General features: G+C 41.0%; 1 protein-coding gene across 1 annotated transcript in view; it reads right to left on the reverse strand.

The window, feature by feature from the left end:
* The window catches only part of PTPRM (protein tyrosine phosphatase receptor type M), a 515,441-nt gene that overhangs the window by 171,959 nt on the left and 319,358 nt on the right, over positions 1-24,124 (reverse strand). The window contains exons 15-16 of the mRNA XM_054381571.1: positions 13,633-13,765; positions 5,997-6,026 (exon numbers count right to left, since the gene is read on the reverse strand). Of these exons, the coding sequence (XP_054237546.1) occupies positions 5,997-6,026; positions 13,633-13,765 (163 nt within the window). The remainder of the gene's footprint in view (positions 1-5,996; positions 6,027-13,632; positions 13,766-24,124) is intronic.

Below are 24,124 nucleotides of genomic sequence, written 5' to 3' on the forward strand. Positions count from 1 at the left end.
ACATGCAAAAGCTATGATCTAACTCTCTACCTCTGTAAACTGAATTTACCAAACTCTCCATTAGGTGCCAGTTTCTCAAGCGAATTCATATGGTCCAGCCACTCAGTCTCTTCGACATTTGAATTTGTATGAATCAAGCTATGTTAGCACATCATAGAATTGTTTCTGTTGGAAAAGACCAACCATCAATCTAAGACCACCACGGACATTAAAAAATGTCTTGAAGTGCCATGTCCAGAAGTTTCTTGAACACTAATGATCAATGACCTGTAAGGAGAGAAACTTCATCAAAGTGAAAAATCTCAAATATAGAAGTTAATGGTCATTAGTCAGCACAGTGGTGCTCCTTGAAGAATCACAGAATCATTTTGGTTGGAAGAGACTTTTAAGATCATCGCAGTCAACCATTAACCCAGGACTGCCAGGCCAGGAAAACATGTCCCACATCACCACATCTACGCAGCTTTCAAATCTCTCCAGGGATGGAAACTCCACCATCGCCCTGGGCAGCCTGTTCCAGGTCTTTAAAATCCTCTGCCAAGAATTTGTTCCTAATGTCCAATCTAAACCTTCCCTGGTGCAATTTGAGGCCATTTTCTCTTGTTCTTTCTCTTGTTACTTGGGAGAAGAAACCAACCTTCACCATGCTCCAACCTTCTTTCAGGGAGTTATAGAGAGTGAGAAGGTCTCCCCTCAGCCTCCTTTTCTCCCAACTGAAGAACCCAAATTCCCTTGGCCACTCCTCAGAAGCCCTGTGGCCTACACACTTCACCAGCTTCATTGCCCTTCTCTGAACACACTCCAGCACCCGAATAACAGGCCTGTCTACTCCATTTAACTGTAATTACACAATACACTATTAACCTCCTTTTCCTTCTCTGGCCAGTGTTGCATGGGTTCTGCCCAGGAGAAACAACATCAGGAGAAAGCAGTCATGCTGAAAACACCAGCAAGTGGCACTAACACCACCATGTCCGTTCTTCATTTTTTCCCCACATGGAATTAACTGCAAAGTCAAAAGACCTGCTGCAGCGTTGATGAGCACTATTAAATTTGCTCTGAACTTAAGAATGAAGGAACTCATACAGGACTAACTACGTCCAGACAAAACCCAACCTGCTGCTTGACTGAGGTGAAATATTATAATATGCCTCAGTTCTCAGGAAAGAGAGAGTGGGAGGAAAGGAGCTGGTAAAAGTATTTAAGCCCATTAAAAAGAAGCACACAGAATGATAAAGGTTGGAAGAGATCTCTGGAGGTCGTCTAATCCAACCCCTTTGCCAGAGCAGGCTCCCTATATCAGGTTGAACAGGGTGGCATCCAGGTGGGTTTTGAAAGACTCTAGGTATGGAGATTTCACCACCTCTCTGGGCAGCCTGTTCCAGTCCTCTACCATCCTCACAGTAAAGAAGTTCCTCCTCATGTTTAGATGGAGCTTCCTATGTTCAATAGCAGTACTCAGTTTCTTCTGAGCCATCCCTAGGCTGGCTAACAGCTAAACACACGATGAAATAATTCTCTGCCAAACATGCCCAGCTGTAGGTCCACCTCTGATCATGATGATTCAGCAGCACCTCCAAGCATCTGCCAATTATTTATTTTATTTAAATGTTGGGATGTATCTAGAAGTGTCAGAAATTGCAGTCTGCCACAAGGAGAAGGAGCCCACAGCACACAAGACAATAGTAACTATTTCAGATGGTCCCTTGGATGGTACAGCTTGAATTTACAATGTCTAATCAGTAAAGCTGAATATGATACTCAGTACAAAAGTGGTAAATTAGCAGTAGCAGAGTACTTCCAATTATGTTTCTCAAAATATAGAACATTTTATAATCCACACTGACTTCCTCAGCTAAAAATAAAGCTGTAATGAATTCTGCATTCATCTGAGACTTCCACTGATTTCAGTGTAATTCTGTGGTGCATAAAGAGGTGGAGAATTTGGTCCAAAATATTTCCCCCTGTTATGGGTTGATCTTGTCTGCTCTTTTCAGAGCTCTTATTGCCTTGCTTTCACCGGAGAGGGAAAAAAATGATTCAAGGGCAAAACCACACAATTTCTTTTCACAGAATTACAGAATGGTGGAGATTAGAAGGGACTAGAAGGGACCTCTGGGGATCATCTAGTCCAACCACCTTGCTAAAGCAGGGTCACCCAGAGCAGGTTGCCCAGGATTGCGTGTGCAGGTGGGTTTGGAATCTCACCAGAGAAGGAGACTCCAGTGCTCTGTCAGTCTCACAGGAAAGAAGTTTTTCTTTATTTTTAGGTGGAACTTCCTGGGTTTCAGATTGTTCCCCTCATCCTGTTGCTAGATATGACAGAAAAGAACCTGGCCTCATCCTCTTGACCCTATCCCTTTAGAAGATCCCGTCTCAGGCCGCTCTTCTCCAGGCTAAACAGCCCCAGGTCTTTCAGTCTCCTTATCATAATAGAGAGAGGTTCTAGTCTCTTAAAAATCTTCATATCCCTCCATTGGACTCTCTTCAGCAGTTCCTGGTCCCTCTGGAACTGATGAGCCCAGAAATGGATGCAGCACACCAGATGTGACCTCACTAAGGCAGAGCAGAGGGGGAGGAAAACCTCCCTCACCCTGCCGGTCACACTGTTCTTTGTGCACCCGCCTTGCGGCAGGAGCCGCCTTGGCGGCAGGAGCGCATTGCTGGCTCCCGGTGAGCTTATCCCCCAGCACTTCCAAGGCCTTCTCTACGGAGCTGCTTTCCAGCAGAGTAACCTCGTACCTGTACTGTTGCAGTGGGCTATTCCTCCTTGGGTGCAGGACCCTGTGCTTGCCCTGGTTGAACTTCATAAGGTTCCTCTCTGCCCAGCTCTCTTTTGGAGGAGTTAATGTACCCAAACTACAAAGCTACTGAATTTCTATCATGATCTTTTTGTGAAGCTGCTGTGAGAGCATTACAAATAATCAAGAGAAGTCCTATTCCATCCACTAGCAACAGTCTCCATGATTGCATAATCTGTTCACAAAACTTATAGAAACACTTCAATTCCTTTCTTTTTTTTTCTGGTGTTATCAGTGGGAAAAAAGAGAGAAAAAATGAAATAATATAATTTCCTTGAATAATAAAATTATTTCATTTAATGTTCCATCTGTTTTCATTTTGTTTTTTGACTTTGCCTTGAGACATGAAATAAATTAAAATATTAATTTAAATATATTTAATTATTATGGCAATGACATATTGCTTGTTGGGCTTTTTTTGACAGGTTTTTTCCCCCTACATTTTAGAAACAATATTTAAATGCCCCCAAACTGATATTTTGGCTTTATTGAATGCCAAATGTGGACCTTTCATCTTGGGAAAAGAAATAAAATTTGAAATACTGTGTATGTTGAAGAGAGATTTTTTTTCCTGACCTTTACATTAATGCAGTGCTTTAAAAAGCAGTCTAAACATATTACACTATATGTAATGTGTCAAATGTTGTAATATGAAATCTGAATTACCACCTAAATGAGCAGTTTCCATATACTCAGAAGTCTTAGGGATTTTCCTCTGTGAGGTATACATTTTAGTTGCTTGAATTCATTTGAAGCCTGGATCTGCTTAACAAGTTTTCAAGTTAGAAAACACTTACTAAATCTTTCATGAAGTCTAGAAATGAACATTTTTTTGTGGGGGTGGTTTTTTCCTGTTTTTTTTTTTTGTTTGTTTGTTTGTTTTATTTTGTTTTTTTTTAAATATTAATTGGAAAAAAATTATTTAAAATGTTTGAAGAGCAACTAAATGGCAACACGAGACACTTAATATTGTTTTTAAATAACAACATTATTGGAATGTCTTTCTTTCGAGATCATCCCACTGTAACCTAGTACTACAGCTCATGCAAGTGGGACATCTTCTGTAACTACATAAAACATCTCCTAGTTTCCCAGGACCTTTAAATATGAGCCTTAAAGAAGACAGATATCTACTGGACAACTGAGTTTTGCTGCTAGGTCATCAATCATAGAATTGTTTTGGTTGTAAAAGACCTCTAAGATCATTGAGTCCAACCATCAGACTAAGAACACCAAGGCCATTAAGCCATGTCCTGAAGTGCCAAGTGCACAATTTCTTAAACACCTCCAGGGATGGTGACTCCACCACCTCCCTGGGCAGCCTGTTCCAATGACTGACCACTCTTTCAGTGAAGACTTTTTTTCCTGTTATCCAATCTAAATCTCTCCTGGCACACTTTCAGGCCATTTCCTCTCATCCTATCACTTGACACTAGGGGGAAGAGACTGACCCCCACCTTACTACAAACCCATTTCAGGTAACTTATAGAGAAAAATGAAGTCTCCTCTCAGTCTCCTCCTCTCCAGACTAAACAAGCTAGGCTCCCTCAGTCACTCCTCATAAGGCTTATTCTCCAGACTCTTCATCAGCTCTGCTATCCTTAAATACATCTCACAGAATCACAGAATTGTCAGGATTTGAAGGGACCTCAAGGATCATCGACTTCCAATACCCCAGCCATGGGCAGGGACACCTCACACTAGATCAGTTTGCTCAGAGCCACATCCAGCCTGGCCTTAAAAACATCCAGGGATGGGGCTTCCATCACCTCCCTGGGAAACCTGTTCCAGTGTCTCACCACCCTCATGGCAAAGAACTTCTTCCTGATGTCTAATCAAAATCTCCCCTCTTCCTGCTTGGATCCATTCCCCCTAGTCTTATCACTACCTGACACCCTAAAAAGTCCCTCACCAGCTTTCTTGTAGGCCCCCTTAAATACTGGAAGGCCACAAGAAGGTCTCTTTGGAGCCTTCTCTTCTCCAGACTGAACAACCCAACTCTCTCAGTCTATCTCCATAGGAGAGGTGCTCCAGCCCTCTGATCATCCTCATGGCCCTTCTCTGGACACGTTCCAGCACGTTCATACCGTTCTTGTAATAGGGGCTCCAGAACTGGATGCAGTACTCCAGGTGGGGTCTCACCAGAGTAGAGTAGAGGGGAAGAATCACCTCCCTCGATCTGCTGGCCACACTTCTCTTGATGCAGCCCAGGATACAGTTGGCTTTCTGGGCTGCAAGTGCACACTGGTCGCTCATGTTGAGCTCCTCATCCACCAGCACCCCTAAGTCCTTTTCTTCAGGGCTGCTTTCAAGTCAGTCACTGCCCAGTCTATATTGGTGCCTGGGATTGCCCTGACCAAAATGCAGGACCTTGCACTTGGTCTTGTTGAACCTCAGGAGGTTGGCATGGGCCCATCTCTCCAGCTTGTCAAGGTCCCTTTGGATCTCATTTCGTGACTAACCAAGATCCCTAATATTTTGCTAATCCAAAACCTGTCATGTACTCCTCCTAGCTGAAAAGTGTGCCTAGTTTCTGAAAGGGATTTGCTAACTCGCAGAAGAACCCTTTGCATTCATCACCTGCTGACAGCAGGGAGTGAAACAAAGGCTTTGGGTAAATAAAGAATCATGAAGTGGCATTACTAAGGACTATATCAAAAGGAAAAGTTATTACTTACTGGAAGTTATGCTTCATCTTGGCCTCTTTTTTTTTTTTTTTAGCATGCTCTCCTTTGAAATTCTCTCTGGTAATGGGAACTTGTGACGTTTCTGCAGAGTCATTGTTCATGACAAAGCAGTAATATGTACACAGCAACAAATGGAAATGGTTGTACCTGTCTAACCAATGCTGTACTCTCCACAAAACAAATGAGAAGGAAACCACTAAATAAATTCTACAAATTAGTTGCTTAGGCATGAAAATTTCTTACAGGCATGGTGGTGATATTTATACCTACCACTTTTCAGTGAAGAAAATTCTTTACATAGCGATATTCAAAGGACTCCAATGCACAGTGTGAGGCGTAAGAAACCATTATAAGGCTAAATATGTCATGACATTATTGACCAGGTTGTTTTTTACCTTGCTAAAACTTTTACAAAGCTTGCTTTCATTCAGGAATGTTCAATATTAGCATTCACTACTTATGCATGGAACAACATGGCAGAAACTGTATCTCCAAAGAAGTTACTTACAGGTAATAAGTGTAGGAGTGATAGCTTCTTCTGCCATGGTGGTGGAAGGATTAGGCAGTGGTGGAAAAGATGAAATGGAAGGAAAGAAAAGCCAAATATTAATGTATGAAAAATCAAGATGAAACTGAGACCAGAACTGGTGACACAAATGAAAGGTAGCAAGAATGCATATTTGAGTATTTCATGCAATGTGTCTGGGCCAGGCAGATGACATATCCAATCTCCATCAAACTTTAGACAATACAATACATAATGCATCTCCAACTAATAAATCAAACCACCTTAAAGTACACCTACTATTTAAACATTGTTAGGTATTTAATGCATATTTATCCCTGCATATACTACACACACAAACAGTCCCAATTAAAGTGATACAACACCTTTGATTACTCCTCAGCTGCATTAAAAGTAAGGATATGCAACTTCTAACATGGAGTTAAAATTTTTTCAACAGTGAAGAATTTTAGAACATGGATTAAGGAGCTTCTCTTCCTGTCAGAGTAGAATTTTTGGATATCCCTTTGTCTACTTGGTGAAATAATTTCTGCTGTTGAAAGGACAAAACTTGTTTGTAGAGGGGAAAAATTAATGGCCACAGCATATCTCAACTTTTTTGATAACCATTAAAATTCTGAGGAAAAATATTACTTCTTGCCACACAAATCAAAACATTATCCTTTTTGGATAAAATTATTTTGGTGGCAATTCCCCATGGGGCAGAGAGAAAAATAAAAACTGATCTTATATCCCTGTTCTTTCTCCCCTTGTGAATATCACAACTAACAAGTTGGAGATCTAGCACCATCAAATATGAAACATGGACCAGTCAGTCTTTCATCCATCACCTCTTGCACACTTAGGTCCTCCACTCAGACATGCTCTGCATCAGCACAAAGTAGAGAATCCCTCCAGCTATGATCTTCTGCTTTACATAACATCCTAGAATTGTAGCATGGTTTGGTTTGGATGGGTCCTTTCAAAGACAACTAGTCCAAAACCCCTTCAGTAAACAGGGACATCTCCAGTTAGAGCAGGTTGCTGAGAACTCTGTCCAACCTGATCTGGAATGTTTCCAGGGATGGGCATCTACCACCACTCTGGGCAACCTGGGCCAGTGTCTCACCGCCCCCAGCACAAAAACATATCTTCCTTCTATCCAGTCCAAATTTTCCTCTTTTAGTTTAAAACCATCATCCCTTCTCCTGTCACAACAGGCCCTGACAAAAAACATCTTTCATCTGTGCCCCTTTAAGTCCTGAAAGGACACAAGAAGGTCTCCCTGGAGCCTTCTCTTCTTCAGGCTGAAAAACACCAACTCTCTCAGCCTGTCTTCATAGGAGAAGTGCTCCCACACAAAAATGAGTTCATTTGAGATGGTTTGAGATTATTTTCTGTCCTCACAGCAGAGAGGTTTCATCCTCTGATCATTTTTGTGGCCCTCATCTTCCCCTCTCTTGGTTAAGAGCTCAACACAAGCAGGACTGCAAATTTCCAAAGGGGCAAGTTCTATCCCAAATGAATTCTATGTATTGACTGCAATTAAAAAGAGGCTGGAGACCTTACAACATCTCTGAGCATAGCGTCAAGTATCATTCATATGTTGCTAAGATAAAAGACTGAAGGGAGCCATGTAGGCATTTCTAATTTCTGCAGCACATGCATCCAGCCCTTTGACTACAGAGGAAACATGTAAACAGCCCTTGCAAAGGACTATAACTAACGTTAACTTGCCTCCAGCTACATGCTTCAAGCACCCCTTTGAACACCAGGCTTTCATCAAATTTTCTCTCTCATCTTTTTTTGTGTGAAGGTGCAGTTGGAAAGATTTCCCAGTTTTTAGTCCTTTTTTTTCTTCTTCTTTTTTTCTTTCTTTCTTTTTTTTTTTTTTTTTTTTTTTTTTTTGCCTGATGCAAACAGTATTGTTCAAACAGAAGAGGCTGGATGCTGAATCTTTAATCATGGGGCACATCCGCCAAAATGTGCACCTGTTAAAGCTGAGCTTTAAAAGCTATCAAAGAATGGAGATAGGGGAAAGGTGCAACACAGTTCTGTGCTTCTTTCACCAGCAAATATCCCATTGCCTTCAGCAAGGTGAAGAGGATCAGGTCCAATCAAACCCTTCCTCTCTATTAGCAAGGGATTGTTTTCTGGCTCAGTCATTATTTTATCCCCCCTTTCCCTTCTTCTCAGAATTATTCATTCTCTCACTTTCATTTAGAATCTCATGACACTGCCAACCCTCTTTCTTGCCATATGTTGCCACAACAGAGATTTAATATAATCAGTACAAATATGCTCATGCTTCTAAAAGATGTATAATAATTTGAGGAACAACAATAAATACAATTCATCAGTGAAGCACTGCTGGGTCTTGTAGGCAAAATTATGCCAAATATGTTATAGAGATAAATTATTCCTGCTAAAATAAGAAAAAAGCTGAAGATCCAGGAGCTTTAATTTGTGCAAATATCCCATTAAAAAAATGCATTAATGTCCCATTAGAAATCTGTATGAATGTGCCATTAGAAATTTGTTTAAGATGAGAAAAATTCAAAGTCTCAAGCTCCAGCTGATTTGGTGTTGTTACAGTTGTAGGATTTTTCATATGAAAAGTCCTTGTTAAAAAGAACACTGTGGTTTTTGACTCTCACAAATATACTGGGAAAAAATGGGTAAAAGAAGAAACTTAAAACCTACAGAAACAGAAAGTTTTAGACTTGCAAGTCCTCAGGCCAGATGCAAACCCAGCATTTATAATTGAAAAGCAGTTCAAGAAATACGGACAAGTTCCACTTTACTTCCTACATAATGCATCAACTTTCCTCTCTCTCCACATATGAAAAGTGTTTTTCTCTTAGTGACCCAAAGAATTTGGCCAACCTTGGCCACATTTTCTTCTGTGCATGGCTCTTGAGTCACTTCCCACTAGAGAGGTTATTTCATGCCAATAAACTCTTCCTGTATACAGTGAGAATATGAAGTGCTTTTATATCCTTCAGGACTGAAGGCATAAATAAAGATGTTAAATGTCACTTGTAGAATAAGGTCCCACTATAAAATTTATTAAAATCAACACAGCTGGCCATGAGATTGTTCCACTAGAAGGGAAAACTTTTGGACTTGTGTAGCTACCTCAGTGATTTATTTCAGCATCTCTCTTTTGTAGCTGGTCTAGAGAGCAAAACAAAGTTCAGAGGTAGCACTGGGAGAAGAACAGAGTTCCTTCAGCCCTGTTATCTCCAATTTCTATCCTAACTACTTGAAATTGTTGACAAAGGTTTATGACTGAACAGCCTGGAATTGCTTCCAGGGAATGCAACCAATACATTCCATGTCCAGCAAAAGCCTTACTCATAAACTGCCAAAAGCCAAAGACTCAGAGTTAAAAAGATGCCACAATTACATCTGTTAGAAACTACTGGAAAGCTCAAGAAAGTGAAAACAGAAATTAAAGAAAAACTGAAACTAAGGAAAATATTTTTTTTCCTTTTTTCCCTCTTTTTTTTTTTTTCCCAGGGAGAAAAGCAATGATCAGAAAAACTCCATTCTACAGCTGAAGCAGAAGCCAATGTCATTAAATTTTAATAACCTCTTCCTTACTGTGCTCCCACTGCAGCAGCAAGATGGTAGCCCTGAATGAAACAGCTGCCCCAAAGACATATATCCCTTTAATTAAACCTTGGATCAATAAACCCAATTTCTCAGCTTCTGCATATTTTGTAAACTTGACTGGAACTGAATATCAAACAAAACTTAAAAAAAAAAGAAAGAAAAAAATTAAAAATAGAGTACTAAGGTCCTGATCTTTCCAAGTCTTGATTTAATTGCTGTTACTTTCAAAAGGTTGTAGGAACGGTTCTCTCACCTTCACTGCTCTCCTTTAAGATGACCAAAAGGTGAACTTGCTTGCTGCATTTTTTATTTATTTTTTATTTTTCATAAAGTCCTATGCAGGTATATCAAAGACTGTCAAAGATCAAGAGCCTTGCCTGAGATCTAATATTAAGAACCAGATTCAAAATCCACTTTATGGTGGAGCGATATTGTGGACACACATTTAGTGGTTTCCACTGAGGTGATGTTAACTCTTACATGAGTGGTTCAGAGCACAGCTGAGGAGAACAAAGCCTGCTGGCAGTATTCTGACTTCACAGGGAAGAGTGATCTCATTGATATGACCATGTTGGTATTAGGAATGGTCTGTAGGTTTCTAGTCTGCATTATGTGACATTTGTATCCAGGGATGTGGTTGAATGGATAAAGAGAACAAACAACTCAGAACAACCAAGAGGGAAGAAAACCAAGAAAGCACTACCAGTCTTCTCCTGACCCAGGGGACAAGCATCCAAATCTGGTTTATTTTAGTCAAAGATTGAGTGTCCACACAAAAAATGGTTTAGAGCTTACAATGTTCCTACCCTCACTAGTGACTCCACACCACATATTGAATAGTTGGACCACTTAATCATTCTGTGAACCAGTTTATAACTACTTGAGAAGATCACTATATAGTGACACAAATAATGATATCTAGTGACTATTGACTTCTCCACCTACTGCTTTGATAGTCACCATATCTGCGCTGCACTCAAAACTCTGCTTTGAATATTGGTCTACTTGGCCACTGAATTAAAAGTCCAAGGAACTGATTATGAAAACCTCTGGTACCTGGCAATAAAAAAATGGCTGCTGGATGAAATGAGATGCCTATTAAAGGAATACGTTGGACAAAGTCATGACTATCACGTACAGTAAAACTGCTTCCGAAAGTTCTTGACAATGGGAAGAAATGGTTTGAAATTAAATTAATTAAGCACTGTGAAGCCTCAGAGACAGAGTAAATTTAATCTGCTTGTGAGAGCTGGAGATCAAGCCTACAAGGACTTATTTCCATGAAAGAATGAATAACAGACACTAATGTTTGGGATACGCCTTGGGATAGTGGAGTGTAAATGGGATGTTGCTGCAGCCAACTTCAAGCAAGTGTCAGAGCACATAGACACAGGGTGGAGAAACGCAACATTGTAGCCCACAGTCTGCATGTGACAGTGGGTGAGAGGAAAGTTGTTCTCAGAGGAAAGGTGCCACTGAGTGACAAGGTGTTATTTTACTTTTCCTTCAGATCTTTAACTCCAGTAAAACTCTTGATAGAGTAAATGAAATTGAATGATCAAGTGTCGCAGTCAAACGACACACCAGCTTGAGAGGATTGCTTCACAAAGTAGCACCTAAAGTATCATAAAACTGCAAAAATGCTGTGGTTAGACTGAGCTTGCAGAATGATTTATACATTTTTCTTCAAATGCATAATGTATACACGGTAACTGAACCAAGGTGAAACCATGGGGGCTCTCTGCAGCACAGTGAATTAATGCACCAATAACAATCTATTGAATAATCGGTTCATCTTTTGCTTAAGTCATGAGTGTAATTGTATTCAAGACCTTCTAGGCTACAGCATCTGCTTTAGAGGTCTGGGACACAATCTACCTCCCTCCTGAAACCCTCATTAAAGCCTAGTCACATCCTGTTACACAGATGAACCATTCAGACTTCTTAGTATTCACTTCAACTCATTCCACAGTTTGTTTTGTTCAAGGCTGTGGCATCATTCTGGGATGTGTTGAAGTTATTGGTATCATTCCTTCTGTGCTACACAAGGAAATTGTGGGTATTTGGTAGCAGAGGTCCTTGATTTGTACTTTCAATACTTTCATCTCTGTCACAGGCAGAATTATTCCAAACTCTAAAGAAGCTCACATAATGCACTTTTCTTCTAACAACAGAATTACTCTGAATAATAATTACTGTGCTGTAGTAGAGAGAAAGGATCAAGTATCCTTCTGCATTAACATGCAAACACTTAGGATTCGAGCCTTCCTGCCTCTAACAATTAGATTATCAAAGAGCTTTTCCCTAGAGAAAGAACCAAGAGCTGGTGTAGCATCCATTTAGCCAGAGACCCTGACACCTTATTTACTTTGAAAGTATCTGGATCACTTTGCAATGCTCTCCTTTCAAGATTAAGAACATCTCACCTCCCTTGGGTGAATTTATTCTACCTTGGGTGCAAACGCTTAAGGAGAGGCTCAGAATGGGAAGAGAGAGAGTGATGAAGACCTGTCAGGAATTGTGTGAAGAAAGATTGGCTAGACAACATCAGAAAGCCTTCCTCTCTGCATGCCAAATGCTGTGTCTGGCCCCAGGGAAGAGTTTGGGAGTTCAACTGTTAAAATTGAAGGCATGAATGATGCAAGAAATCAAAAGTGGGAAGAAAAAAGGCGCTGCAAAGTCAGAACAGACTACACTGCACTTTATTGAGATCTGGTGAATGGACCAGTTTCATGGTCCCTGTCAGACTTACCCTGGGGCCTAAGTATCAATCTCTTCCATAAATCAGCTTTTTAACTGCTTTACCCACCTCTTGTCATGACCTTACCCTCAGCCCTGGCCACAGCTCACCTCTCTCTGCACAGAGCCCTTCTAACTTATGGCCCAGTCTCTGTCTTCAAGGGGAGTGAGAAACAGCTACTTCTGTTGCCTGCCCTGAGGCACTCTTAGGCAGCTGCCTCCTGAGATGTGCACCTCTGCTCTTCAAAGCCTGCAAGAGCTTCAGGCAGCTCAGAGCTTTGGATTATCTCAGACCTGCCAAACTAGTTAACATACAATTAAATCACCCAGTGCTGGCATGAGCAAAAACAGGCCAAGGTTGCTCTCCCAGGAAGATAAGGGGACAAGACAGGGTGAATGGTAAGTGAAAAGTTGTGGGATAGTAAGAAGACCGTGGCAGAGGTGGAAGGAGAATTCACGACCAGTCCTCTTGCATAACTCTTACACAATCCCAAACCCACTTAACAGCTGCAAATCTGACATCACTCAAGATACAACCTTAATCCTTAATTCTAATGAATTTCTCCCAATCTGGATTTAGCTTCTATCATAATACAGATTTTTTTTTCCCCTTACCCATGCCATCTCCCTAGCTACTAGATAATTTCTCCTTTATTATTTTTCCTTTCACAGTGTTGAGAGAGGAACCAGGTTTAAAAGTTTACATTTATAAGGTTGTAAAAGTTTTCAAATGGTAGTCAAAGCAAAACAACCTCAGAGTGTGTGTGTGTGCATGTCGAAATGTGCAGTGCCATCATCACATTTTCATTTGTTTTCAGGGAATGAAGTTTATGCAGAAAAATACAGACCCCATTCTTAGCACAAATTACTTTAACTTCTGTTTGACTGAGGATTTCTGTCACATTCAAGGAGGAAACTACACCTAGCTTTCAGCTGATCTGCTGAATAGAGTGGAGACTCACTCTCAGGATAGAAATACTCTTCTATTAGTAGAGCCCATCATGCAGTACTAATGCATAAAGTGCTAGAACCATTAACCCCAAGTTATTTCCCTTCTATAACAAAGATTAATTCATAGAAAATATTATGGGATGAAACAGATATTGTGGTTTTAGAAAAACCTAGCAAATCTGTGGGAGTTGGAGGAAGCAGTGCTTCCTAAACCCTTTGGCAAAGGTCTTGAAGGTGGCTGGATACTTTTCCCAGTATTGAATTGGGAACTGCTGGAGGAGATACTGTGATATGAACATACACATAAAAAAATCTATGTTTTATTGCTCACCTTTTCTTCATTACCAGCACGACCCCCAGAAATATTATGACGAAGAGCAAGATGCCTGCAATGACTCCAGCAATTTTAACAGTGTGGTCTGTCTGCTTCTCAGGCTCTGGGTCTGGTTTTCGGGTGGCAGCCCCTATGGAATCAGTGAAAGGAGAAAAGAAGACAGACAAAATCAGGATGTTATTCTTTTTAAATGTTTATACATTTAACCTACCGATGCCATTAGATTTATCCTGGTCCGATAGATACCAATGCTTAATATTTTAAGGAAAGAAAACCAAAACAACCTGCTTTCATATGCACTGTGACAGGAAAAGAGATGCAAAGCAGCCCCCCAGAGAAGGACCTGGGAGTGCTGGTGCCAGCAATTTGCCCTTGTGGCCAGGAAGGTCAATGGCATCCGGGAATGCACGAAGAAGAGTGTGACCAGCAGGATGAGGGAGGTTCTCTTCCCCCCTGCTCTGCCCTAGTCTGGCCACATCTGGAGTGTTGCATTCAGTTCTGAGCTCTCCAGTTCAAGAGAGACAGAGAACTGCTGGAGAGAGTCCAATGGAAGGCTAGAGTCTGATGTAGGGCTACAAAGATGATGAAGACACTGGATAATGTCTTTAAGAAGGAAAGACTGAGAGACTTGGGGCTGTTTAGCCTGGGGAAAGAAGACCAAGAGGGAATTTACTCAGTGATGATCAGTATCTAAATGGTAAGGGTCAAGAGAATGGGGCCAGGCCCTTTGAGTGGTGTCCAGCAACTGGACAAGGGACACAGGACACAAACTGGAATCCAGGAGGTTCCATCTGAACATGAGGAAAAACTTTGTTGTGATGGTACTGGAGCCCTGAAGCAGGCTGCCCAGAGAGGATGTGGAGTCTCCTTCTCTGGGGAGATTCCAAATCCACCTGGATATTGTGATCCTGGGCAACCTGCCGTGTGGGACCCTGCTTTATCAGGGGAGTTGGACTAGGTGATGTCCAGAGGACCCTTCCAATCCCCACCATGCTGGAATTGTGTGATGTGATTCTCCATATTGTTCCATGACATTTGGCATGGACACAGCACAGGTGGAAAACCACTGACAGCCCTGACCCTTTCATGAGACCCTCTGCAGAGATTTCTATTGTCTGTGCTGGCTCCCTTTTCTTCCTGCCATTTAGAAACTTGCTTAACACCACAATAACTATCCTAAGCCTTTATCCAAATGTGATTTGCTGGAACATTCTCCTCAATTATTTTTCATAAATGAAGCTGTAATTCCATAACATATTAGCTTAAACACCTGGAAAAGTGAGATAAGCTCATTTACCATGCATTTTACCCACAATTGTTTTTTACACAATAGACTTTTTTCTTTTTTTTTTTTTTTTTTTTTTTTTGCCTTTGGAAATCTGAATCTAGGTCACATCTGGTAGGCAAAAAGACTCCTTCTAAGCAATTTATTCACAAAGTGGGAAGCAGCTGATGATCACACCACTGGCACCCACATTTAATATCTGTTTAAATGAGATAACCAGTGCCTTACAGCAGCTACTGTCTTAGCCCTTCCAGCTTCTCCATTGAAAAAAAAAATAACATCGTTTGTACTGTTTACTGTATAATGTGATGGAATGTCAAATCCATGTCTGATGAAATATCCATTTCCTGCTCTAAATGAGTTCAGGATGAAAAATTGTTTGTTAAGGAAGCAACATTCAATACACTAAACTGATTTTATATTTTTTTAATGGACCCTCTGTTTTTATTTTTTTTTAAATCAAAACATGACAGCATTCACTATTCGAGGCACCAGGCCATAAGGTGGGTACAGGCATTTATGGATCACTTCCCTGCTGTAGCTTTCTGGGGAAGGAAGAGTGAAGCCTAGAAGTGTAATATATTAAGACCACTTTCTTATCTCACTGCCTGGATTTCATGGAGGATTTTGAAAGTCTCAATTATATTTTACTTGTTTCTTCACCTTTTTATCTTTGGAGGGAGGGAAGAAAGCAAATCAGTGATTTACATGATCTGAAAAGGACAATGAAATGATTTCCTGTGTTTCTTCTAAGCTGTAACCAGAATCTTTGAAGATGATGAGTACCAAGTGCCCACAGTCAAATTTTGCCATTCACCTTCAAAACTCCTTACCAGGAGGAAAGTGCCCTCCCTGGAGGTGTTCAAGGCCAGGTTGGACAGGGCTTTGAGCAACCAGATTTAGTAGTAGGTGCCCCTGCCCAAGGCAGAGGGAGGGGGTTGGATATAGACGATCTTTAAGGTCCCTCCCAACCCATTCTAGGACTCTATGATTCTATGAATGCCAGAGAAAAAACTGGGAATTCATATTGCTGCCAGAAGAGGTGATAACATTTAATTAAAATACCTCTAGAGGTAACTGCAGGAACCAGGTTCTTTAGTCATGGTACTTTGTGTGAGTCAAAGATGACCTGCTGCCTTTTTCTGTGCCCAGTCCCACCAGAATAGTAGCTCACCAGCAAGACACCCTGCTGCTAATAAACAATTCCAAATTAGTGAAATTCTTAGCATGAATAAAAGTACTAGAATCTGGCTCTGTATTTTCTTCAATGCAGGTTCATAAAATGCTGTCACAAATAGTTCTATTTATATTTTCCTTCTGCCATATGTAAATAATTTAGAATGCATTATATAAAAAATATTGTACCATATATTGTTTAATATGCAATTCTCTCTCTCTCTATATATATATATCCCTATATAATCAACTCTATATTGCTGCAGTCTTCAAGGTGGTCAAAAGTACCGAAGATATTTAGAAGACATCTAGAGCATCTTCATGCCAAAGAAGCTACTGAGTTGAACTTGGCAAACAGGAAGCACTTAAACAAGTACCATGCAGAAGATAAGACATGATAAAGACTTCACAGTGCTCTTTTAAATCTAAAACCCAGTAAAGGAAGACTGTAAAGCCAGCAACAATTATTATGTTAGTAGATGCAATTTCTAAGACTGGTTTCTTCCAAAGTCTATCCTTCACAGAATAGTACATTCATTTTGGTTGGAAGAGGCCTTTGAGATTGTCAAGCCCAACTCTTAACCCAGCACTGACAACTCCACCACTAAACCATGTCCCTCGGCTCCATATTTACATGGGCTCTCCATCTCTCCACAGATAGGGACTCCACCACTCCCCTGGGCTTGACAACCTCTTTTGGGTAAGAAATTTTTCTTCATGTCCAACCTAAACTTCCCTTGTTGCAATTTGAGACCATTTCCTTTTGTTCTATCACTTGTTACCTGGGAGAAGAGACCAACCCCCACCTGGCTCTAACCTCCTTTCAGGGAGTTGTAGTGGGTGAGGTCTCCCCTGAGCATCATTTTCCAGACAAAACAATGATAATTTCCTCAGCTGCTCCTCAGAAGTCTTGAGCTGTAGATTCTTCACCAGCTTTTCTGCCCTTCTTTGGACCTGTTCCAGCACCTCAAAGTCCTCCTGAAGTGAGGGTCCTAAAACTGAATCCAGCATTTGAGGTGTGCTCTCACCAGTGCTTCCATGTACTTAACAGACACATTATGCAGCAGATAATATTAAACCTTCAAGTGCCTTATCTAAGGTGAAAGCTGGCAGTTTACTTCTCTCTGTTTTCTGTCTGAGAAGCAGATTTTGATCCAGAGGAGAATTTGTCTCTCACTTCATAATTACTTCTTAACTGACTTTTAACCTATGGCCAGGCAGACAATCCCACTTGCACCATGAAGAGAAAGGTGAGCTGTGTGCAAGGGGACTGAAGCAGTTCAGGCTAGAAGTTGCAGAATCCATTTTTCTACTTGATAAACTGTGATGTCAATTGGTGCTTTTAGTTGTGTTTGTTCATTTTTAAGAGAGATTTGGGAAACTACTATTGCAAGTCTTAAAAAAAAAGATGTGGTTTCTCTTTTACTCTGCTGTACTGACACTGCTTCTCTCTACTATGAAGTGATAGGATGAAAGGGAATGGCCTCAAGTTGTGCCAGAGAAGGTTTGGACTGGATATTAGGAAAGATTTCTTTACTTGAAAGAGTGGTCAGGCATTGGAACAAGCTGCCCAAGGAGGTGGTGGAATCACTGTGCCTCTAAGTGTTCAAGAAATGTGTAGACATGGCACTTAGGGACATGGTGTAATGACCGTGGTGGTCTGAAGTCGGTGGTTGGAATCCATGACCCTAAGGTCTTTTCCATGACCTCTGAAGGTCTTTTCCATCTGGAACAGTTCCATGATTCTATGAAATGTACTAAAAATGTTGAGTGAAATATAATCTTTCTTTGTTAACTTGTGTTATGATATAATAGTTCTGGTGATTTATTCTATTTATTATTGTGGTTTTAACCAGTTTGTCTGATATAGTAATTTTTAATTTCCTTGATCACCCTGCAGCTTTGAAAATATAGAGCTGCAAGATTGGTGGAGTACTTATCTCCAGTTAAAAATCTGTTTTTTAGTGACAGATTACATATTGTTGCCAACAGCTGAGCTAGCCCCACTGCATTTTCCTCACAATACTGGACTGGGTCACTTATTTGAGGGTTATTTCTTCATTTTACCTTTAAGGTTTTGATTCCTTCCTTGTACACTGACACCTGACTTTAAACCTTTCACAATAACCCTGCTTCTGCTTTCCTGCTGAGACTGTCTGGGCTAGTGGACTAAGAAGATTCAAGACCAAACAGACATGTATAGTGTGGTGTACCACTAGAAAGGCAACAGGTCAGCAAAGAACAGCGAGTGCAGGACAGCTTGAGGGAGCTGCTTCGAAAATGAAAGGGCAAGGAAACTGTTTCCTGCCAGTTTAAAAAGGTGCTGACTTTGGAAAGTCTTTGCTTGATAAGAACAAAGCAGAGTGCTTCCTACTCAGAGTTGAGAAGCAGAGATACACTTATAGATAAACCCCAAGGTGCCACCAAACCCTGCAAAGTATTTCCACAGGCTTCCTGAACTGAATGAAGTATAAGACAGTAACATTGCTTGGTTACAGACCCTTAGCTATTTACTTTTCTAATTACCCTCAATGATTCCACTTTAACTTTTACTTACTTACTGCCCATCCTTTGTGGGTTTCCCTACAGCACCATTTAAAATGTGAAAAATCTGATTTTTCTTCACTTAGAAGAAATGGCATTCAGCTGGCCTGATTTATGACTTTTCCTCATGGCTCCCATTTTGTTTAGTACCTTGCAAGATCCAGTGATAATATTTTTAAGTAGTAGCCATGAAACACCCGAAGATTTAATTTCACTTATTTTTGACTCTCAGAACTTATTCCATCAAGTTTTTCTTAATAATGGAATCTCCTTTTCTGAATTTTTACGATTATTCAGCCAGTTCTTGCCATCTTACCACCTCTTCAGACTGAGAGTTATATTTTAGTTGCTAATATTTAGTGTTTGCTGTACTGTGAATTCTTAAATTACTTCAGGCAGTGAAGTTTCTATTTCTGTACCATGGGTTAGAAGAGCAGGTAAAAAAAAAATCCTCTCTCTCCTGAGAATTTCCAGTTCTCATTAGAGATATCCAGGTCTGCTATTAAGATTATAGTGATTGTGACACTTCCTTGGGTGGGAAAGTTCCCTTTCCTTTCTCACTCAGAAGGCACAAGCAGTGTGTTACTGATCAACCTCCCAGCTTCATAAAAAACATTCTCCTGTAGGGATGTTATGGATAGAAAGGCTTGAGTAGAACTGTTCCTCATTAAAATGAAATCTAGAACTAGTTGCTCAGTGAACGAGCCAAGCAAAATGATGTTTTAGTTGGAAGAGACCTTTAAGATCATCAAGTCCAACGGTTTAACCCAGCACTGCCAGGTCACCACTAAACCATGTCCCTCAGCACTGCATCTACACATCTTTAAAAATCCTCCAGGGATGGGGACTCCAGTACTTCCCTGAGCAGCCTGTTTCAGGGCTTGACAACCCTTTTGGTGAAGAATTGTCTTCTAATATCCAACCCAAACCTCCACACTAGTACAACTTGAGGCTCTTTCCTCTTGTCCTATTGCTTTGCTGAGAGAAGAGACCAACCCCCAACTCCCTACAACCTCCTTTCAGAGAGTTGTAGAGAGCAAGAAAGTCTCTCCTCAGCTTTGTTTCCTCCAGGCTAAATAACTCCAATTCCCACAGCTTCTCCACCCAAGACCTGTTTTCCAGACCCTTCACCAGCTTCATTGCCCTTCTTTGATTTGACAGAGCTCTTATGAATGACAGTTAGGCACTTTCTAGGAAGGAAATAAAGGTTCATAAAGATAAAATTAGGAAGTGCAGAAGTGCTAAAAAGAAAGGGCTGGGATAAAGTGCAGTATGACAAAATAAGAAAGTACACAAAGATCTCTGTGCTACTGGTATGAAACAAGGTGCTCCAAAAGGTAGGTCCTTCTTATAATTGTCAAATCATGGAATCACAGAATGGTAGAGGTTGGAAGGGATCTCTGGAGATCACCTAGTCCAATCCCTCTGCTAAAACATGTCTATTTAGAGCAGGTTGCACAGGGTCCTGTCCATGATCCTTTTGAAAGTCTCTGGAGATGGAGACTCCACAACCTCATCAACAAATGATCAACAGGAATTCCAATCCTACATCTCTGATTGCAAAATACAACTGAATGGAGCAGTAGTGCAAAAAAATTGTTTCCTGTAGAAGCTTCCTCAGCATTTCTAACCCCCATCTGCCCTAAGACTTCAGAAAAGAGTACCCTCATTGTAAAGGCTGCAGCAGCATTCTTGGTGTTATGAAAAAAGAAGCCAGTCCAAGATGCTTCTTATTTGAGTTTTGAGTTCATTCCAGATGCCAGGATTTGTGGCTGCCTTGGAGAAGACCCAAAGCACATACACATTTGTAGATGAAATGAATTACCACCTTGGCTAGTCTGTTTATACTGTAAGTGACTGGCACCCACTCCTCATCTGCTAGCCAGCATGTATTCTGCTAACAAAGTCTTTGTTTTATTACTCCTGGTAGAACTCCAGCTACAGGAAAAAGTTCTCCCTCCCCTTCCTCATTGTTAGCTTTCAAATCAGCATTCCCAGCTCTCCTTCGAAGCTGCGCTGCTTTTTCGTCCATATGGCAGAAGTTACGAGGTGGTGGTGTTGGGCAGGGTATAATTTGTGACAGAAGGTGGTTTTGATCAGTGGTGGTTTGGGTTTTTGTTTTTATTATTTTTTTTTTTTTTACTTTTCCCTCTCTACTCCATGCCTTGAATATATTAGTTTTGCAAATCCCTCAGAGTAAGGGCTGTTTTAGTTCTCTTTTCAAAGCATTTTTTTTTTTTGCTTTCTGTCCTTGGCTCATGTATAAAGTGTTTTTAGCACGGGGCAGGGATTATGTTTTCTTTCTGTTTTGTTGAGTGCAGGAGCCATTTAAGTGTTGAAATTGATGCATCCTGGTTTTATCCTATTTTTTCCTCCTATGACGTGCTGGCACTCACTAGACATTGTCTTTGAATGTCTGAGAAGGAATCATACAACTGGTTTGTCTGGAAAAGACCTCTAAGACCATTGAGTCCAACTGTCAACCTAAGACCACCATGGTCCTTAAACCATGTCCCAAAGTGCCATGTCCACACATTTCTTGAACACTTCCAGGGATGGTGACTCCACCATCTCCCTGGGCAGCATGTTCCAATGCCTGATCCCTCTGTCAGTAAAGAATATTTTCCTACTATCCAACCCTGGCACAATTTCAGGCCATTTCCTCTTGTTCCATCACCTGATATTACAGAAAAGAGACTGACTCACACCTCACTACAATCTCCTTTTGGGTAGTTGTAGAGAGCAATGAGATCTCCCCTCAGCCTCCTTTTATCCAGGCTTAACAATCCCAGTTGCCTCAGTCGCTCCCCATAAGACTTGTTCTCTAGGCAATTCACCAGCTTTGTTGCCCTTCCCTGGACATGCTCCAGTAACTCAAGGTTCTTGTAGTGAGAGGCCCAAAGCTGAACCTGATACTCAAGATGTGGCCTCACCAAGGCTGAGTATAGGGGCGCAATCACTTCTCTACTCCTGCTGGACACGATGTTCCTGATCCAGGCCAGGAATTTGTTGGCCTTCTTGGCCACCTGAGTACACTGCTGGCTTAAACAGCACTTAGATTTTAGTAGGAGACCATCTGCCCTGTAATTTATGCTCATTGGTATAATATATATTACTGTGTACAGATCTTTCTGGACTAAAAAATGTCTTCTGTGCTTCTCTTAATACAACCATGCTGATTTGGTACATTGTTTCTTTGGTGTTTTTGAAAAGCAGGGGAAAAAAAAGAAACACAAAAAACCAGCCTTATGAAGAAATCATTGTGAAGAAGAAGAGACCATCAAAATAAGACTCCGCTGTGCAACAATAATTATGAATTATTAATTTTGTTTGTGATATTCTTTATGAAAATGTAAATATAGGCGACAAAAAACTGCATGAAAAGAAATGCAAAGAACTCCTTCACTGATGAATATGACTCATTTAACTGACTACCAAACCAACTGTATCTCTCACTGGTGGATGATTCATGTTGGTGCATGTGAGCAAAAAGATTTTTCCCGTTAAACATCTGTGTTTCAGGTTGTCAGGAATAATAACATTCATGCCTAAACCAAATAAAGTTCCCAGTTTGACACGCATCTTTTGGTCTCACCACAACTTATTTCATAAGGAGAATTTAATCCAGGCTCCTCAGACAGGATTTTTCTGGAGATTGTGCTATTTAAAATAAGGACTTACAGGAAAACATGCTGCAAGCCCTGAGAAACAGGTCATTTGCTCATTTGCAACAAAGCCATCATCTTCTGTCCTGGTTTGGGCTAGAACAGAACCAATTCTGGTCAGGGATTTCCCTTCTCTCCCCAGTCTCTGCTCAGTGAGGGCATTTTCTCAAATTCAGGACGGGTTTGCACAGCCAGTGGCTGCTTCAAGCACTGACAACGCTGATGGGGAGAGTTACTGCCAAGAGCTGGGCTGCAGAAAGGCTCTGGCTTAGACTTGCTCCTGTGCAGAGGAAGGGCACTGCCACATCTTGTGTCCCACCTTGGGCTGCAGGAAGTCAGAGATGGCACCTGTGGGGAGGAGTGGACATGACAAGTGACCCTCAACTGATCAACAAGGCATTCCATTCCTTGGAGAGCATCTTCAGGATCAAGCTGAGGGATCACCAGGGACAAGTCTCTTCTTCAATGGCTGGTGTCCCGGGAGCACTTTGTCCCTTCTGCCTTCAAGCCCGATCCTTGTGTTCCTGAATGCAGTTCCAGAATCCAGCTCATCAGTCTGGCTTCTGCTGATGAAACCAGTCTGGGACTTCCCCAGTGCCTTCCCTCAGAATCAGTGGTGACAATGGTGACATCATTACCATAGCAGTTTGTGTTGGATATCGGTTTTGGATCTTTTTGTCTCTATTTCGCTGGATTGTTCTTCTTTCTAACACGGATGATTTAGTTTCTTTCCCAAACCTCAGTCTCTCTCCCTTCTTTCTTTTCTCTTCCATTTGGAAATGCAGAGGGCTTCATTGAGAGCCTCTGGCACTCCTCTGGCGGCCAGACTAGACCTAGCTCTTGACAACTTTTATTATAGCTCTTCTTTTCCCCTTTTCTCTTAATCAAGGAAATTTGCCTAACTAACATACATAAAATAAGATTCTTACTGGAGGAAAGAAAGTGTAACTCCTCACACTTTGATAGCACTGAGATCATGAAAGGATGTTTAAAGCATGCTCAAAAGCACACCACAACCAGAAATTAATAACAAGACTAGAACATAGCAACTTGGTGTATTTCCTTCTTGAAAATAAACAATTTCCCAAGGAAAAAAAAAAATCTATTCTTTGGAACTTTAAGAATGGTACCCACACACACTTTAGTTTATTTAATGGGGAAAAAAAGCCTGGCTACTGCATCACCAAAGAAGCTGACACAATGGTGCATATCACAGAACGAGAAAGGTCATGGACCATATCTGAAAGACAGACCCAATACTGAAATAAAGGCAGAATCCTCCTGACTGCTAGGAAGAGAAGAAACTGGGCTTCTTTACCCAACTTGACACATCAAAGATCAGTATGACTTAATGAGATGCAAATTTCTGATCAAGAAAGTTGGCTGAGGAGCAGTGAGAACATACTTGCCTTAAATTTGATGTATACATGTAGGTCACCTACTGAATAAGGATAAGGAGGTCTGGAAAAAAGGCACCAGCTGCTGGACTGCAGCTGTCTCAGCACTTTGAAAGGTAGGGTTGGTTATCAGCTGATGCTAGTCAAAAAGGTCCCACTTGGAGCTACTGGAAGTGCAAGAGTACTTTATAAGTCTGACTTTGTGAAGAAGAAGCCCTATATGTAAAATGCATGAAACCAGAAACTTTTATCCCTAAACCATTTGATTTTATGGTTCTCTACATAACTTCAAGTCAACAGTACTCAGAGCAGAAGAGTGACTCTCACAAATTAGCTCTAAGGAACTGAAAGCCATCAGTCCAAAATGGTCCTGTTCAGAAAGAAAACCTCTTCTAACCAAGTGAGCACCAATTTCTAGCCAC

This window comes from Indicator indicator, chromosome 6 (genome assembly GCF_027791375.1).
Source record: "Indicator indicator isolate 239-I01 chromosome 6, UM_Iind_1.1, whole genome shotgun sequence".
Lineage (NCBI taxonomy): Eukaryota > Metazoa > Chordata > Aves > Piciformes > Indicatoridae > Indicator > Indicator indicator.